Source organism: Apteryx rowi, unplaced genomic scaffold, assembly GCF_003343035.1.
Source record: "Apteryx rowi isolate R43461 unplaced genomic scaffold, aptRow1 scaffold_862, whole genome shotgun sequence".
Lineage (NCBI taxonomy): Eukaryota > Metazoa > Chordata > Aves > Apterygiformes > Apterygidae > Apteryx > Apteryx rowi.
In genome coordinates this window covers 175330-194336 of record NW_020451163.1, presented here as the reverse complement: position 1 = coordinate 194336, position 19007 = coordinate 175330, and the positions used below count along the sequence as shown (strand labels likewise).

General features: G+C 41.2%; 1 protein-coding gene across 11 annotated transcripts in view; it reads left to right on the top strand.

Annotated features, from left to right (window-relative positions):
• Positions 1-19007, top strand: part of AMBRA1 (autophagy and beclin 1 regulator 1) — a 144504-nt gene that overhangs the window by 31887 nt on the left and 93610 nt on the right. For all 11 annotated transcript variants that reach the window (XR_003257642.1, XR_003257643.1, XM_026090606.1 and 8 more), the window contains 2 exons: positions 6577-6663; positions 13440-13619. Coding sequence is in view for 9 of the 11 variants with exons in the window: in XM_026090606.1 (XP_025946391.1) it covers positions 6577-6663; positions 13440-13619 (267 nt within the window). In the remaining 2 variants the exon portion in view is untranslated. The remainder of the gene's footprint in view (positions 1-6576; positions 6664-13439; positions 13620-19007) is intronic.

Here is a 19007-nt window from a genome sequence, read left to right as displayed (position 1 = left end):
CCTGGATGCAATCCTGTGCAATGTGCTCTAGGTGACCCTGCTTGAGCAGGGGGGTTGGACTAGATGATCTCCAGAGGTCCCTTCCAACCTCAGCGATTCTGTGATTCTGTGACCCTCAAGTCCTTCTCTGCCAAGCTGCTTTCCAGCCGGTCAGCTCCCAATGTGTGCTGATGCATAAGGTTGTTCCTCCTCGGGTGCAGGACTTTGCAGCTCCCCTTATTGAACTTCATGAGGTTCCTCTCTGTCCATTTCTCCAGCCTGTCAAGATCCCTCTGAATGACAGCACAGCCCTCTGGTGTATGAACCACTTCTCCCAGTTTTGTATTGTCAGCACCTTCATCTGGGAAGGATGTCTTCTCTGACTCTGTTTGCCCTTCACAATTAGCACAAGCTCCTCAGAGACCAAAGCCTTCTACAAAGGCCATCTTTGGAACATATTTAGGATCGTGTATTGTATCTTTGCTGTCACTGCTTTCCATACTTTCCTTAAGAAAGAAAACATTATTGTAAAAAGTGTCCTTTATGTAGCACAATTTAAAAACATGATCAGAAGGGTGCCTGACAGGGCTTGGGTATTCCTAAGAAAGACAGCCACCAATTCCAGTTTGTCATTGGGGATGAGGAATTTAAGGTGAAGGTATGAACAAGGAATGGGGGAGCTAATTTGGGGAGCTGCAGAAGTGAGTATTAAATTTTCATCAGTGCTGAAAATTCTCAAGGATAAGGCTGGGTATCCCCCTCTTGTATATGGTTCCAGTTGTCTTAAGAAAATTGTGCCCTTATTGTATGACTGTTTCTACTTGGGATCTGTTTTAATACAGTCCTGATGCCAGACTCTCACATGGTTATGGTTAGTCATAGAAAGCTGAAATGGACTAGAAATGTTAGCGTACAGGTGTCAGAATAGATTCTGTTAAGGATTTAATTTTGGAAATCATCTTTTCAGGGAATCTTTAGAACTGCATACTGATTGCTTCTTTATTTTAAGCTTGAATATGACACTGGTGATAGCTATAGTGTTTTGCTGTTTGAAAAGAACTACAAGACTTTTATGAAGAATGAAGCTATGGAACAAAACGCCTGATCGTTTCTGCCTATGTGACTTCAGTTTACTCTGAAATTCTGTAATACAATGCAGAGATTTCTGGTGAAATAGTTTTTTTTCCTATTCTTCTGAGAAGAGAAGTTTTAAAAAAAMCCCCACCAAACCAATGGATTGGATTGGGTGAAATTTTTGTTTAGTATGTGTATTCAGACTAGTACTGATCTCCAGGAGCTAACTGGGCTTGTTAACAGTTAATAATTGGGCTTGGATTTGAGGGAGGATAGCAGTGTTATTGGACAGCTGGAGAATGTTCAGCTGTCTTTGTGCTTCAGATTTCTTATCTTTATGTTAAATTTTGCCCCTTCGTAAGAGGAAGATGACTGAATATAATCTGTTTTTACACTGTCACTGTTTTATGTTTATGTGTGGAACCGTAGGAGCATATCCATAGGGACCAGCACTCAGAACTGACTGCTAGCTGTAAATCAGAGGACTGGAAGAGGGATGTAATACAAAATAGTTTGGTAATTTCACCTCCAAATGGGCAGCAGGGGATGCAAAAGCCTTTTGAGAGACAATGTAAAACCCTGGGAGGAAGTTCACAGAAGCTGCCAGTGTTGTCAGTATGCTTTAGCATATTGATAGTCTCTCGGTGTTTCTCATCTTACGGGTGTTCTGTAACTTGGACCGTGTTTCCTTTTCCCCTTCACTAGTGATTTTTGCTGTTTGCAGACCCAAAGTAAATGAGGGAGTGTAGAAAGGCTGTTCCATAGTTATGGATGTCTGATAGGAAAGGAGTCTGCTGAGAACTCAACATAACGCTACTAAACAGAGGCAATTTATATCTCCTTGTAGTAGTAGTAGTAGTAGTAATAATAATAATAATAATAATAAAAGCAACCCTCCCCCCACCCCACAATCCCCCTCCTGCTATTTAGCAAGCTGGGCCTGAAGCATCTCCCAGGGTGAGCAGAATTAATCTTCATCACCACGACTTTGACTGACAACCTGGAGGATGTTAATGTGTGATTTTTTTTCCTGGTGAGCGGGGGAGGAGAGTGGAAATTGCAGTTTCTCTGCTAATTGTGCTTTAGATGTCATTTGTGACAATTTCATATTGTCTAGACAGGGATAGTGGAGCAATTGCTTCCACAGAGCCTAGTGTTAGCATGTTACAGATCTGGGCAGTGAAAATGGGRGGGAGGTGAGGAGAGGAAGAGGATGCTGTAAGCTCCAGAAAGGATTCTGGAGTTGAGCATTATGTAGTGAAATGTTTCAAAAGGAGGTGCAATAAAGCAAGATTTATTTCTGTTCTCTCTTTGCATCCTCCTCTGTCTGAAACTGTTATACACTTAGTGGCTAGCACTTGCCTATATCAGAGCTGCTACTATTCCTCCATGGATTATCTTTTCCCCTCTTAACAGAGTTGCTACAAACCTCAGCATATACCTTGGTAGGATATCAGGCTACTTTGGGCTTCCTGAAAACGAATAGTCCTTGACTCTTCTGAGACTTTGGGCAGGTTGGCAGAAGCTATGGATGTAGGATCTAAGACTCCTAAAGAATGCAACATGAATAACACTAAAAACATTTTCCCACACCTTCCTTAGGGACAGTAGGCAACAGTACCAGTGTCACAAATTAGACACTTTATTGGTGGTTATAGCAGTGTATCTGTTATTGAACCCATTTGTCAGCACTGAAAGCGTTCAAATCTGCAACTTAGGCCTCAAGAGCTTAGTCTAGAATGAACTGGTTAAATTATAGATTTTATTTGCGTTCAGTTCTCTGGTTTCAGTACAGATTTTGTATTGAACTCAGGACAAGTAAGTACAGAGATGGTCTGTCTGGATCTCAAGAGATTGCATGTTGCCTTTTTGTTTTGCCCCTTTTATACATTGATATCCAACTGTTATTTGCTGTTAATGGTCTGAGAGGACGCAGCTGCAGGATGATTAAGATTTGTCAATCGGATTTAAAATTGGCTATAACCTTTAGCAGTTACTTGTAACTGAATTATCTTTGCCCTCGTGGTTTGAATGAAGACCTAGTGTATGGGTCATAAGCCCCAGTATAACATAATGATGGAGGTGATTTTGGTGTTGGCAGGCTTGAAATGCTCTATTTGACAGACCATGTTAGCTGAGACCATCCTACTCTTAACAAAGTAGTCTAAGAGCGAGTCCTATGGAGTGTGCTTAATGGAGTGCATTTGTCACTCCTACACCCACAACCGGGTAACAACTGTTCTTTCTAAGGAGCCCACCTGATTAAGGAGGTGCTCCTAAAGCAGCAACAGTTCCTATTGCTTCATGGGGTGGAGTTGCAAGCAGTTCAGGTAAAATCACAGGGCTTTGAGGCCTGGGTTTACCTGGATAACTGGCCAGTGAATGTCAGTCTGTTGTTCAGGCAGCTGCTGGTTTGAAAGTTGCTGAAGAAACACGTAACAGTTTTCAGCCAAGATGCCAGGTACCTTGYAGAGCAGGACTCTCCAAGTATTTATTTCAAGAGTCAGTTGGGGTGTAAAGTTGAGAACTGTAGATTTCCCAAACTGCTCTTTCCAAGCCAAGCAGATTGCCTCCTGCCAGAGCTGTAACAGGATACTCTGATGCATGCCTTGCTCCTGTACTCTTCCTCCTCTTTTTTGCTGTGCCATTCTGGTGCCCTCTGCTTGGTGTACCTTTGAATTTCCTTCAACTCAGCTGCTGACTGCTTTCTGAAGATGATCCCTCTAAATCAATGTTCTGTTCAGGCAATTGCCTTCCCAAATATGAGAGAAGTATGGGAGGAGAATACCTAGAGACTCCTTTCCAGCAGAGCCTGCTGGGCCATGCAGCTTGTACTGATCATCTTCCCGTGTGGCTCTCTGACTTTGCTCTGTCCTTTAGTGGATAGAGCCTGGAGGGCTGGAAGGGAGGAGGGGGATTGTATTGTATGAGCACCAAGAGTTTTGGCAAGGATGATGAGTTTGACAATTAATTGTTTGTGCGCTTTATCAGGACAGTGTAGGAGTTGCAGGGAAATGGCATGCTTGGGAAGAGGGAACACACCAGTAGTGTAGGTTGCTCAGACCTGGCAAGGAGGCAACTGYTGTGTCTGTGGCTCTGGATTGACCTGACTCTGCCAGGATCTGCATGCTAGGGGAACATTTTCTCCCAGGTTAAGTCCAAAGGGGCTAACAGTGCTCAGAACATCACAGTTGGGAGGTATGAGAGTGCTCCTGACACAGGCCAGGCAGAGCCCAACTCCTGCGCTCGCCTTCTAAAACAGGCTACTATGGGCCTTCCCTTATTCACCAGCTCTGCTGGGACATGTGGCAGTGTTTCATGGGCTGAATTTGGTCTGTAGGACACCACTTGTTTTGCTGTGTATTTGGGTCTGACACAGAATAAGGAAACTGCCCTGTTTTTGCTGGTTTGTTGAAGCATCATTTGCAGAATAAGAAGCCACTGATGTGGACTTAGTGATAAACTGGTCTAAGTTGTTGGAGGGGGCCACTCATGCAGTGATTAGGCAGGTCTGTGCTGAGTGAGGTGGCAGCCTCCGCATATCAAGGCTACTTGCAGACTGCTGTTTTTAGAGTGCTCTGTTATATAAGCAGCCCCAAAGAGCAGACTTTAAAGAAACATGTTGGTTTTGCGATGCCAGTAACCCAGTCACTGAACTCTTGAGTCAGCAAGCTAGAAAGGGGCCAGCTAACTGAATGCACAGAATGTCAGTTCTACCAATTTTTATTCCTTCTGGGGAGGGATGGATTAAAGCAGTTTATATATGGTGCAAGTGTTAGGTTATGAGACAGTGACTCTAGGTATACATCATAAAACTGTTCTGCTGTTTGTTCTGGATTAGCTGCTTTTGCATATATTGACTTCTATGCTTGGAGAGGGAGAGAGGTTTTGGTAAGCCAAGACTGAGGTATGAGAGCTTCCTAGGGAGCCAAGGGATTCCTAATATCTAGCAGTGTTGAAGGTTAGAGCTTTTGACTGAGTAACTTGGGGAATTAATTCATCTCAAAGTTTAAGAGATTTAATAACTGTTCTTGAATAAGACAAATGGTTGCCAAGCAACTTCCTGCCAGAAAGGAGAGGATTACTTACCTTCCATAGAGTCCCAGTGCTTTGTAGTAAGCACTGACTCTCTGCACCTGACACATACCTTTCCAAGTAACTGGTGCAATTTCTTGCTGTTTTCTGTATCCTACATTTATAATGCAATGCAGAAGGAAAATTTTTATTCTTGGAAAGCAATACTGAGTTGTCTTGAGATTGAATGGTTTTTTTTTGGGGGGGGGAGAGAGGAGAAATCTCTCATTTGCATTTCTACTATATTTATCTGAAAAACATTCTGATTGGGCTTGTGTTCAACAGCTCCTTTCTCGTGTGATATTAAGACTCACTGTCAAGAAATAGAAGATTGGACATGGATTATATCTGGTCCATCTTCATCCTTTCTGTATGTAGATTGATGTTTGCTGTCCTGCATAGCAAATGGTAACTGCAAATAAGGAATGTGGGCCTAAGACTGACTGATTCAGATCTCTTTCTCACCAAATGTGTGGGGGAAATAGAACAGACATGCTGTTGGATCTCTGACTTTCAAACCATAACAATTTTTGTTTGAGTTACAAGGATTGGAAACGAAATTTAGTAGGAGCGCCCAGGCAAAAAGACTTGAAATGGAACTCAGCAGCCTTATAAACTTTTGGTAGTTGATTTTCCACTCTCTACACCCACCCCAACTCATCTCTCTTGTGAGTGTTAATGTAATGGCTGCAGCGGGCTTGAATGAGTCAGTCTTGAAACAATGCCATGCTCTGCTTTGTGACAAGAAGCTAGATAGAGGTGCATGTAGAAGCCAGGGTGGAAGATATGTTCTTGCTATATACTTTCTTTCTGCTGCCTGTTGTGACTCAGACTTGCTTCTCACGTATTCAAGCTGTCTGGCTGCATTTGCGTACATTTACTTTTTGGGTGAATATTGGTATCTTTTCCTGTGACAGATTAAGATACAGAGGAACCAGACATTTTTGTGGCTAAAACCCTCTTTTTCTGAGCTTTGAGACTAAGATTGAATATCTTGCTGTGAGTAAGCAGTAAGCAGTGTCCGCAGAGTCCACATAGTGAGCACAGTTCTTTTTCCCATGGTCCTTGGCCCATTGTCTGTGTAGCTACTTTTGAGTCAGTAAGAATTTGACAGATGGCTAATACAGGAGTAGTTTTATGGACCTGACAAACTGAGATGGCTTGTCTCCAAATGCAACTAGCATCTACATCTTTCTCTTGAAACTTGGAAGCAGGTATGGGACCACTCTCCTTTCTTACCTGAGATGTTCTCTCTCATGTGTAGTGAGAATATTATGATTTGAATAGCTATGTGGCAAAACTCTTAAGTCATCAATCAGTGGTTAAGTATATCATAGAGTTCTCTGCACCAGTGATAGAAATATACTTAAGAGATTTCAGAAAGTAGGGCATAATGGGAGGGATGCTTCTGACTGGCCTTTGACTTYGTCATTTGTTTTTCTTTTCTAGGAGGTTGCTGGAGTCTTCCCTCATTTCATTATCTCGCTATGATGGAGCAGGGTCCCGGGAGCATCCAATCTACCCAGATCCAGCCAGGTAAGAACAAAATGCTATCCCAAGACAAAAGCATTACTTCTGTGTAACTCGCTGAATCCTTTGGAAAGGGTCCTAGTATTTGGCCTGTCTCCTCCTCTATGACTTGTCATGGGGGGAGGGGGCAATCCAAACAAGACGATACTGTCAGATTTTGGAGTGAATGGGGAAAAGAGGAAGAAGTTGCTGTTGAAGTAAGTGCATAAGGATTCATGAAATCATTTGGGATGGAGAACACTAGGTGGCAAGCAGGTGCAACAGTAGATGAGATGAAATCAATAAATTTGAAATCTTTTTTCAAGAAAAATAAGGCAAAAAAATAGTTGATTTGGGAGTAAGAGAGAATGCAGTAAGGGTAGTTAGGAGTTGATGTAAGCAGACAGCATGCTTAGAGAAATAGAATGTCTCCCTGAATGTTTCCATATGAGATAACATAACCAAAGTGTTAAGTATACTTAACTAAGAGCAAAATACTGACAATTATTTCTGAAGAATCATGAATCATTAACATTAGACATATAAACAACTGTAGTGCTGCTTAATCCCCAGAAGAGGTGGGAGTTTTTCACAGGACCAGAAAAAGCAAACATGGTACAGTTATCAAAAATGGAAAGAAGTGATCTTTGCAGTTACCACTTAGTGTATGAAGAAAGGAACATATGGGATAATGTGACCCATAGACCCTGTCAGAAGATATAATAAAATCATGAACAGTAAGCAGCATTGGAAATTTTCAAAGACAAAATCGTGACAAATATGCTCTTAGGTGGATTTAGCAAAGCTATGAATGAGGAAAATTCAGCAGGTGTAAAATGCATCTGATTTAGCCTCTTAAGGAACCTCTGACATAGTTGCATGAGTTGAAGGCTACTGGAAGTTATCATAAAGGGGTTTACAGGAATAGTATTGTATGAAAATTAAGTATCTATGTTGCTGCAAAAAGTTTTTTTCCCCCCACCAATGTCTCCCTGATCATTAGTGACAAAATCTGCATTTTGCTATAGACTGTGCTGTATGCACAAGTTCTGAAATAAGAGGCTATGTTGTGAACAGCCCACATGGTGTAGTTATGCTTGTAAATAACTTCTTGCTAACTATCTCCGTGTAGATAAACCTCTGTAGAGGTGAAATCTTATATTAGGCTTTCTTCCATTTATCACAAGGAAGGTTGCTCTAGAATAATAATTCAAAGCTCAGGAATGGTATAAATAGATGAGGTGCAAGTAAGGTGAGGTATACTACTTCTATATAGGGTCACTGGAAGACATACCTAGGTTACTGCAGGTTTTGGCAATGGAGTATCAGAATTGTGTTGATAGATGTAAAAGTTTTCTAGATGACAGTTGATTAAATGACAGGTAGAGGGATTGATTTGCCTGGAGAGAAGGAAGTGAAATTTTAAAAATATTAAATTAAAAGAAATTATGATATTAGGTCAATTTATGAATGCCAAGAGCTGTTAAATGTCTGGAAGTGAACCATTCCTTATTTTCTGGAATACCCAATCCAAAGAACGCAGATTTCTTCGGCAAAGACTGTGAGAAGTAGTTTTGGCTCTCTAGGAGCTGCATCTTAAGAAGGAAAAAAGAGGGAGGGCCTGCCTGGAATACTGTCTTCCCCTCCACCCCAAGATCACTTCCCTGATGAACCTCAATAATGTATATGTAAAGGGAACACTGGTGAGACATTTCCTAGCATAAGGAGTGTTGTCAAAAGTATTTTTCTACTTGCAGCAATTTTTGAATTGAGACAGCATTCTTCACATGGAAGTTCAGCTTTTTTTTAGGTTGTGGTTGAAGCTATAGCAGTCTGAGTTTATAAAAAGTTTTGGAAGAAAAGGCCAGTGTTGAATCCTCCTCTAAGGGGTTTAGTTTGTTCCATTAAGTGTCACTCTGTCCTTTTCAGAAGATGAGATACGTAGATCTAATCAGCATGAGCTGAAAGTTTGAGTGGGGTAAGATCAGAGTGTTCCTCTATAAATCTTACCGGTGCGCTAGGCTAGTAGGATCTTTTTAATTATCCCTTGACCTCACTAGAAATTGAGGGATGTGATTTAAAAAAAAAAAAAAAAAAAAAGTTACTGCATTTTGAGTTTCTTGTAGCATCAAAAGTTTGTAACAGGAAGGTTAAGACTTCCAGATGTCCTTAAATAACAAAGTGGAAAAAGTGAAACAAAGGTGGAATAAACATAGATATATCCTTAAGACCAAGCTGTTCCCAATGGAATTTTTTAAAACTTCGCGTATATGCTGAAGAACTTAAGTGTTTGTTTTATTTTTATTTTTTAAACTTTTATGCTGGGTCTACTGCTTCTGAGGAGTGATGCTTTATTTGAATAACCTAGGTCAGGAATGAGGCAGAGAGAACATTTCTTAAGTTACCTCAAATTTGGAAGGAACAGTCTGATGCAGACTTCTGCAGTCTTTCTCAGTGGCCTCACTGAACTTATCTAATGTTGGCTTGGCTGTTCTGTCATTCTCCATAGTTTCCACACTTACTAAGCTCAGAAAACTGAAGCTGCAGAAGAATTTACCCTCCAAGTAGAGCTGGCATTAAAGAATGCTCTATACTAATACGTTTTAAAATAGAGATATTTAAAAACATGCTCCCAGACTACATCTATAAAGCAATACAAGTTTAGAGTGTTTAGTAGATGACTCTCTAGGCAAATCTAAGAGACTAGAGCAGTTGATACGAACGAGACCCAACCCTCAGGCTGACATTTTGGCAGGCTTGAGTGTTGCCTGAGTTGAAGGCTTAAGTGGAAAGGAAGCGACTAAAAGTAGGGGTCCATTACCAGCATTGCCTTCAGCTCAGGGGCTGGTGATGCATCTGTATGTAATCAACATATGCATCTGTAGTAATCAACAAGAAAATTAATAACACCAATCAGGTAACCACTTTAAAATGTGTCTGCTGGCAGGGAAACATTTAGAGATGTGAGCCATAGTAATGGCACTGAACATCCTAGCCATCTGCATCAAGGCAGGGTTTGATGGGTGGTGTCACTACTTCTGAAATGCTGGGAAGTTTGGGGGTTTGCAGAGCAGTATCTTGCTCTTGGATGCAGATGTGCCAGTTCTTGTTATGGCTGTTGCGGGAAGCTCGGTCCAGACCTCCTCCAGCTTGTGTTTTTGTGATTTTTTCCCCCCCCCACCCCCCCATGAAGATTCTAAAATGGGGGAGGGTAAAGAGAAGCAGCCTTTGCTTTAAAAAAAAAAAAAATCATGCTGTCTGTGTGTAGGTCCATCCTGTTTGGATGTCTGACTGAGGAAATGTATCTGTCTGAGGACGTGTGCTCTTTCTTTTATGCTCATGATGCCATTCAGAGCAAGGTATTTGAACTTCACTAATCCTAGCAAAATATTCCTTCAGTTCCTTCTCTTATAGGCTCTCACTGGCCAGCAGCACTGGTCAGTGAGCTTTCTCTTATAATACTTTCTCTCTTTCCATAATGAAAGCACTATCTCCCAGTGTCGTAGCCTGTTGGATGAGACAGAAGCTGCTTGGTTCTGGCTTTTGCACTGCAGCTTTCCTCCCACTCAGCACCTTGTTCTGTGGCTGTCATGTGCCTGGCGGTACGGTCTCTCCTACTCTGAGCCATCTGCTTCAGTAAATGGGGTCTGGTCACCTCAGAGAGTAGGTTAATTTAGCTCTTGTGGTGTTGTCAAACGGCCTACAGTCTGCTGGACACAAACTTGGTTTAAGAATTACTGGATAAACTCTGTGTTTTGTCACTGTTTTATTAGAAGCACAGGTGAGAAATAAGTGAACCAAGCAGTCTGCTTTGACTGGCTTGTGTGTAGCCATCTGGCAGACTAACTTTGGTCAGGGGCTGATATACTGTTGTGTTAAATAGCTGGATGATAGAAAGTGTGTTTAATGTTAACCAGCATTTCTTATGTCACTTTACAGGCTTCTCCTCTCTCCAGGATAGCTAAATCTCTTATGCTGGCTCTCAGCTCTGATTCTGGTTTGTTGCATCTATATTCCAAGGACAGATACAGCCTGACAAATACAATTTTTGCCTTGCAGGTGTCCATCTGCAAAGATCTTTTCCTTATTCTATTGCGTTGATTATGTTTCTCCCCTTCCCTTTGCATTTGATCACTTACATGCCTTTTTCTGTTTAAGATTTAAGTTTCTTGTCTTCCCTTTGGAAATCTTCTTTGCAATCTATCCATTCTACATACCATGTGCTGTCAGGAAGCTGAATTTGGCCTCTGGTCATCCRTTATTGCCAGCCTTCGTTGCTTAGTCTTTCTTGTTATTCAAACAAGCATGTTTGTGCTTTTTCTTGTGATGTACAGCATATTTTGAGAAGACTAAACGTCTGCAAATCTCATTCTTCATAGCTTTCTGTAAAACTCTCCCTTGGTTTGAGGTTAACAAAGACAAAAGTTTCAGTGATTAGATTCCTGGGCTGATGAGACCGCCGTTTGTGTTTTCTGGTGTTGCCTCATTTCAGTGATCCTTTCTGTCTTTTTGTGCACATCTTATGTTATGGACTTTTAAAGAATACACAGAAGCCTTCGCTTATGGAAAAACCCAAAGAAGAGAATAGCTTCCAGTTTACTGGTGCATTGTCATAATGCCTTGGGGTTTTTTTTTGTTGTTTTTTTACTTGGCCTGTTAAATCTTCAGGGAAGTACAGTGAAGTACTGCATTTGTACAGTGAAGTCTTCTGCGTTATATAAGCATGAGCAGCTTTAATTCATCAAACGGTGCAGAAAAGATCCAGGAGGAAACAAAAACAAAGTGCATGTGTGTGGTTTCCCCTCCCACTTTTCCTGCTTGTTGACTAAATGTTTAGATCCTTGAGCCTGTAGTGTCTCTGCTTTATCTGCCTTTTTACCAAGATAGTAGTAGGGTACGAGGAACTTACTTTGGGGAATACACACTCTCTTAGTATCTACATGACTTCTAATTCCATCTTTCTTGCTGCCTTCTTTTGCTATATACTCTGAACATGTGGAGGAATGGGAGATTGAAGGTACTTGATTGGTGTCTGCAGTCAAAACACTAATACAATCCATCCTTTCAAGAGTTAGTACACTTCTTTCATGCTGCTCTAGGGAACACTCTCAAAATGCTATTAAATGTAGTTTTCCTTTGAAATATGATTTTAGGGATAGTAGCAGAGCACTTTATCAGACCTGGTCTAGTTGTTTGCTGCTCATGCTGATGAATGTGAGTCTACTCATAGATACACTAAATCTTATTCCCAGTACTTCCCTATAGAACCAACACAGCTCAGGAAGAAAAGAAAAAAATTCTTTTTTAGCTCGTGTAACAGTCATATTATCAGGGATGATTAGGTAACTATATTTTGCCACTAGTTGTAGTGTAACATAGTGAAACTATGTAGTGTTGGTCACCATAAAGTTGAGCTTTACCCCAGGGAGTCTTCGTGGCTAGCAGTGAAGCCCACTCTAAAAAGAACTTAGCCTGATACTCAATTCTGAAGATAGGCAGGATTCCTGGAAGGCAGACAGCCTGTGTGCTTGCAAATAAGTCAAGAAGAAGGGTAGACTATCCCCTGGAATTCACTGTTTATTTGAGGTTTTGTTTTAAAACTGTTCAAACTTGCATCTATAGGTAAACATTAGGATTCATTTCTCCATTATCACTCATTTGTCCATGGTGCATTTGCAGGAAATGAGATCAGTATTTCCCAGGGTCATAAAAATAGTCTGGCTACTTGCATGGAATAAAAAAGCACATACATGGAATGGGGGGAGCTAGAAGTGAAAGGAATAGACATCTTAGTGTCTAATTAGTTATTCTGAGAGCATCATTTCCGTGTCAGGGTAGAGGATGGTTGCTGAGGACCAGGGAGAAGTCTCCTTTCTTTCTCTCTCTCTGTTTTTTCTTGCTTTCTCTCTCTCTCTTTTCTTTCTTTCTTTTTCCCAAATTAGAGTTCAAGACTAATCCAAATAAGGCTGAAGAAATGCTTATTCAAGTATCTGAGGTTTCTGCACTTCACTGATGAGTAACTGTCTCACAGAAAGCATGTGCTGGGAATTGTGGGTATATGCAGGGTGAGAAAAGGGAGTCTCTTTTTACCCATTTAACACTGAGGAACTGGGAAATAGTGGTGAATGATAGCTCACGCAGACAAGGGCCAGGTTGCTCGTGAGAAAGTTTAAATGCAGAGAAAGGCTTTCCATTCAAATAGAATGCAAGGGTTTTAACTCTCCTCTTAACATACATGTTGTAGACCTGATAAAATTGCTGGTATATGAAATCACCATTTGGATTACAAAGTAGTTAAACAGAGCTGTCAAAGTTTTTTTCCTACTTGATATTTTATGATGCCCCCCTTAAGTACCCCCAGAACAGCAGGACCTTGATTCAATATTTATGTGAAGACTGCTGCTGCTTTCTTCTTGGTGTTGTAAGCAGAGTTTAGACTGGGTTTGGGCTTAAACCTTATCAGGGATGCTTGCTGGGATTAGTTGTTTGAACTAGAAAAAAATGAAAGAATGGACTCTGGAGAGTCCTTGGAAGCAAACTTTTCTGTGCCATGGATGAACTCTTTGTCTATAGGTACTATGTAGTCTTTTTGTTCCCACGACAGGGGAATCGTGGGAGTGTAATGTATAAAGGGGAAGTTGCACTTGTTTCTTTATTTACCTCTGTCTTAGTCACTGTTAAAATAAAAACAACCTATTTTGTATTGTGTTCTTATTGTCCTGGAACTTGGAGCTCAAAAGGAAGAATAAGACTGGCTGTCATTCTCTACTCTTGTAATGAGTGTCTGTCTTTCTCCTATGCAGGTTGTCTCCTGCTGCATATTATGCTCAGAGGATGATCCAGTATCTTTCCCGGAGGGACAGTATTCGTCAGCGCTCTATGCGATACCAACAAAACCGTCTCCGCTCTTCCTCCTCTTCTTCCACTTCAGAGAACTCAAATCCTTCTGTAGAGGGAAATGATCTGGAATTTGAAGATTTTGAGTAAGTGTGTGTGCTGTCTTGCCCTCTTGCTTGACGGTGTTGTCAGTGCAGAACTCCTCTGTGGCTTCCTGTTACTTAGTAAGCAAAGACATCTCAGGCTTCTTATAGGAACAAGATAAATTAAGTCATTCAATCAATAATTAGAGCAGTGATTGCTACAAATGGGTCCCCGTCATTTCTGTTATGAAATAAAAGGTGCCTTTGGCATGTCAAGCTATCAACCAGACTTAAAGTACTGGTTAAACAAAGCAGAAGAGAATCCTGTCCTGCCATGGAACTGAGATGAGGAGCCAAGAATTGTGTAAGAGCCTTCAAATCTTAGGGCAGAACAGGAACCACTAAGAGGCTTTGCAGGACTTTAGTTCTTTGGTCTAAGGCTGTGGTAGACAGCCAGCATGTTCTGTTTCTTTTACTTGCTGTAACTGTAGAGCTTTGTCTGGTTAGCTAGAGTTCCTGGGATTGCTTTTTGGAAGACTTGGTGATTGTGAATCAGTGTCAAGATCAAACTTAGCTTACTGTAAGGAGGACAAACAGCCTCTTGTCTCAGAGTGAAGCATGGTCCTCCATCCAGACCTTAGAACAGCACTCCTCTAAGCTGTTGTATTTTTTTCTTAGCAGTTCTAGTTCTAGGTGAACTCTGTCTGCTATCCAACATCTGCTTTTGGACTTTTAGTGATACCTGATGTGTGTTAAGTTAAAATCCGCCTTATAATCAGCAGAACAGAGGATACGACCTTTCAAGTCTGTCTTCTGTGATTCCTGTGATGGGATTTTCCCCATCTGCTTTAAGTATTTGACTTTTTTTTTTCTCCCTTTGTGTATATTGTGCTTAAAACATAGGATGATCCTGAATATGATCATGAAAGTAGTCTATGGAGATGTTGTAGTAGAGAGGTGTGTTTGTCTGAGGGGAGCTGTGAGCTCCTCAGAAGTCTGGGCTTTAATGTTGCTGCTGGCGGAGGATTCTGTGAACTTTGCAACTACCAGAGCTTTCATGCTCACTTGCTGCAGTGGCACATGCTTGAGGTGGCATGATGCTAAACCTCCATGTCTTTTTTGTCAGGGTGAAGTCCCTTTGTGAAGGACACTGGTAAAACTAGATATTCCTGAAAAGCAGGAAATTAATCCCTTTCCAACTTTTAAAGTGGTTGTAGTCCCCCCCGCCCTGAATGTTATTCTGTGAAGCTGTCATTTCATGCTCTGGCAATTAAATATTCGGAAGCACAGGGGGAGTGAATGTCTTCCCCTGTCATTGTGGCCTTGTTTATGTAAGATGTAAATGAGGGGGGTCATGCAGAAGAGTCACTACCTAGTAGCTTTTACCAAGCAGCTTCGTGGTGTGGAGAAGCAGAAACGTAGTGACTGCTGGGCCCATTTTGCAGGGAGGGTGTCTAGCAACCATAGACCTTAATATTTCTATTATTCTATCCAATTCATCTGGGGCAACTTGTTCTGCTGGGGAAAGAAAGGATGGTAGCTTCTCCATTCACAGAGCCAGGCAGATGCCTTCAGAGAAACGTGTTCCTCTGCAGGTAATATTCATGCAGCGAGAGTGCTTGTTCAGGGAAGCAAGTCAATCGCCATGCTAAGGTTGTCTTTTATTTCATACTGAGGGAAAATGATCATTTATTCCTTACTGTGCAGTGGCTGAACTTGTTGGTTGAATGTTCCATATTGAATCCTGGCCTTCTGTTCATCCAGGGCATTCTGTCCATCTCTGCTTTATTATCTCTGCTGGCTGATAACAGGGAACTGCTGTGCGGGGTCTTTTGAGCTGGAACTTGTCTTGTGGCTCATTTGACTTCTGCTGATGCTTCACAATGAAATCTTTCTCATACAGAGTTCTGTTCTTCTCCTTTGGCTCCCTCATCCCTTCAACTACTTTACTTTCTCACCTGAGCAGTGTCATTTATTTTGTTCTGGCATCATTTAGATGCTCCAGTTTCCCTACCTTTCCAGCTCTGATGTAGAAAAGGGAGTTTCTACTATGCATGCAGCTGTCTGCAGCTCATGCTTTTCTCCCAGAGTCCGGTGAACTTTCTCTGATGTAAAAGCCTTATTGATTTGCCTTGATGCGTTATCTTTCTTATCTGGACAATGTAATTGGTAAATATTTTATTCCCCTTCACTCTCCTCCTAGAGATCCAGGAGAAGGGTGTAAGTGGCAATAAATACCAGTTAGTCTTACTATTCGTAGAACTCTGGGCAAGGAGTGAGCCCTGTGCTTTCACAGGGTGTCTAGGGGCCAGGACTTCCTCAGCTTTCAGCCCTTGTAGGGTTCTAACGGTTTTCCCACTATGGTTCATTATTGTATCTTTTCAGCTTTGCCTACCAAATGAACGAGTAAGGCACGTGTGAAACTTGGCCTCTGCACTGTTTCTGCACATAGGGCCTATAACACTCAAACTAAATCCTGTCCTCCCTTGTGTCAGTCTTCTGATGCCATTTTCTCCAGACTGCATGCCAGGAACGGAATTTTATTTGAATTCATCTGTGAATGCATTGTTTGTGATGGTGATAGCTGTGATGCTGGTCTAAGAACACGAGGCATTTTTTTTTTATATACAGGGATTAGTAATATCTTTTTATTGTACTAGCTGTTATGGGGGGGAGGAAGACACAAGCTTTACCTGTATTATTTGGTCTAATAAGATGTTATCTCTCTACATGTGCTGCCTGTGTTTAACCTGTCACTGTTGTCATATTACTGCTTATTAAATACAGCTGACAACTGTGAACTTAGTCATGTCTGCATCAGAGTATTTTATACAGATTGTAATATATATACAGATTATAATATAAGGTTATGAACAGATAAATTGATATGAGTGGGTTTTTAGGTTAGCTTTAGCGGAATTCTAAGCTAAAATGAAAAGGCTTCTTGTATTCTGGGATAAGAGTTTCTAAATGGAGAATGACATCACTTTATTTTTCCAGCATAATTGGTAAAAACAGATTTTTTCATAGACAAGTCATAGAAGTTGAACTTTCTAATTTCCAGGTATTTTTGAGTGTCCCATCATGTTTGGAACACACAGTAAATTTAGATTGTAGGGCCAACCTGCCTTTGCTTCAGCATATTCTACAAGCTTAAGCTCTTGGATTGRGTTTGACAAGGTTTCTTCCAGAGACTTCCTCTGGTCTGAAACAGCTCTGGTGCTGGGGTGATCTGTATTGTGGGTGATACTTCTATGACTCCTTGGACATCAGCAAGCCATTTTTATTCATCTGTGAGTTTTTATCAGTCACCACAATCATAATGTAAAGATGTTTCTGCAGATGAATTCGGACTACCTATTTCCCTTTCTGTCTGCAGTAAGCATGGGAAAGAATACAGGTTCCTATTGTGTGTCAGACTAAAAAGCAGATATATAGGACAGTGCACCACCTTGCTGAAATCCTTCACTACAGTTCCATAAGGCTTTCAAGCTAAGGCTGAAGGTATGACTGATTGTGCCTGACTCCTCTGTCTGCTTTTTGAGAGTGGGATGCCTGGTAGAATATAGATATGAAGGAGCTTAGAGATTACACTTGTTTATCATCTGCAGTTTTTCCCCTTTCTATCTTCTCCTTTTTGCTTTGCCTAGGAGGATCAGTGCTGGGATAGATCCTTCCTAGTCTGTGACTATGGCACAGATGAACAGTCTTTGCTGTATTGTTTCTGTACAATGAGAAGGGCTTTACTTCACAGGCCTGAGATCTTGTTTTGGTGCCTTACCTTTTTGATTTGCTTTTGTGACGCTACTGAACCCCCAGACTGAGAATGTGAGTACTGTAGGCACTGCTTTCCTGTGACCACAATGGGCATTCTGCTTTTGTGGAAGCAGGCTGTTGCTTTGCAGAGATGACGAATCTGCTGTGGAAAGCTTTCTAGGTTCAATATCATGTTTTTTAACTTTCTTTGTCAAATTTAAACTCTTCCAGTTAAGGCATGTTCTGGACCTAGATTTGTTGGATTCTCAGATGGGCATCTTGCAGGTGTCTCTTCATAAGTGCGCAAGATATACTAGTATACACCATGTCTTTTCTCTGCCATTCTTGGTTGCCTTATTGACACTTTTGCAGGTGGAGCAGACAAATCTACGTTACTTCAATAGTCTCTTGCTGTAAAAAGTTCTAAGTTCTAAACTCACCAGCTGACTGTCGATACGTTAAAGCTGTAAGTCTCTCTGTTCGTTTCTTGAATGTGATTTTAGTTTACTTCAGAGGGTAGTGTGGTGGACTTTTTGCCCACTTTTCCGTGGGTATGGTGTTTGGTTTGGGAGTCTGTTTTGTGTCATAGTCAGTGTTCCATTTCAAGTTGGTACTTTGGTTTAACATTTTTCATGCATTAAGGAGAAAGATGCATGGCTAAATAGACATTCATRTGAGAGATCCAGGCAATCACCCTTCTCTGGAATGTCTCCATTTAAAGCATCTCTTGTTGTTAGCTTCTTTGTGTAAGAAGCTTAGTGTGTGGATTGGTACTTGAAAATATTAACTAGTAAATTCTTGGAAGCAATTGCATCTGAATTAACACTATGCAATAAGAAAGTGAAGGGGAAATGTAGTGGCCATGGCAGTGTGGTTACTCAGCAAAGCGTGCATTTGGATAGTTCGAGTTTTTGGGTCTGTTCTCTCTATGACTTGTCAAGTGGAATCACGTAAGTGGTTTTTGGGGAGGGATTTGTATGTCATGGTAAGAATAAGCATGTGTTTTGCTTAATGGCCAAGACAGAGATTGGAAAGTATGAGTGAAGGAAGGGAGAGGGTTTTGAGGTTACCACTTCTTGAAATAATTTCTTCCCCACCCTTGTGAAGGAATTCCATGGTTGTATTCATACCCAGTCTCTACCTCTTCAGTCTTACCATATATCATTGTTTGCTGGAGGCACAAAGCAGCTGGAGCATGAATCTGTAGAAATGCAATCAATTCACAATGCACCTGCTGTTTTCTCTTAGCACATCAGCTACTAAGTTCATGGGTAGAACTCTGGTGATTTTCTGTGTTTTTATGCAGCTAATCATTGTCTTTGCTGTCCTCCTTCAGAGCTTCTGCAAAAGAAATTCCTTAAAGTAGGAACCAGCTTTTCTTTGCAGGAGAAAAAAGAGGTTAGAATGGCTAATGTTTTTGTGAGACTTGAAATAAATACGGAGCTTTGATTTCCAGAACAGCAACTGAGAGCAGCCCTCTCATTATGGAGGGAAGAGTGCAGGGAAGCCCAGAGGAACGGGAAGAGGGTTACTCTGTAAGGTAACTCGGTTGCCTGAATTGGCTTGTTGAGATAGAGAGGATGCCAAATACTTAGTTCTGCTAGGGCACAGTGAAGGTGGGTAAGAGAGATGACTTGATCAATGATAGCCTTTTGGTTTAGTGATAGTAAGGTAGCTTATCCAAACCACAGTGAT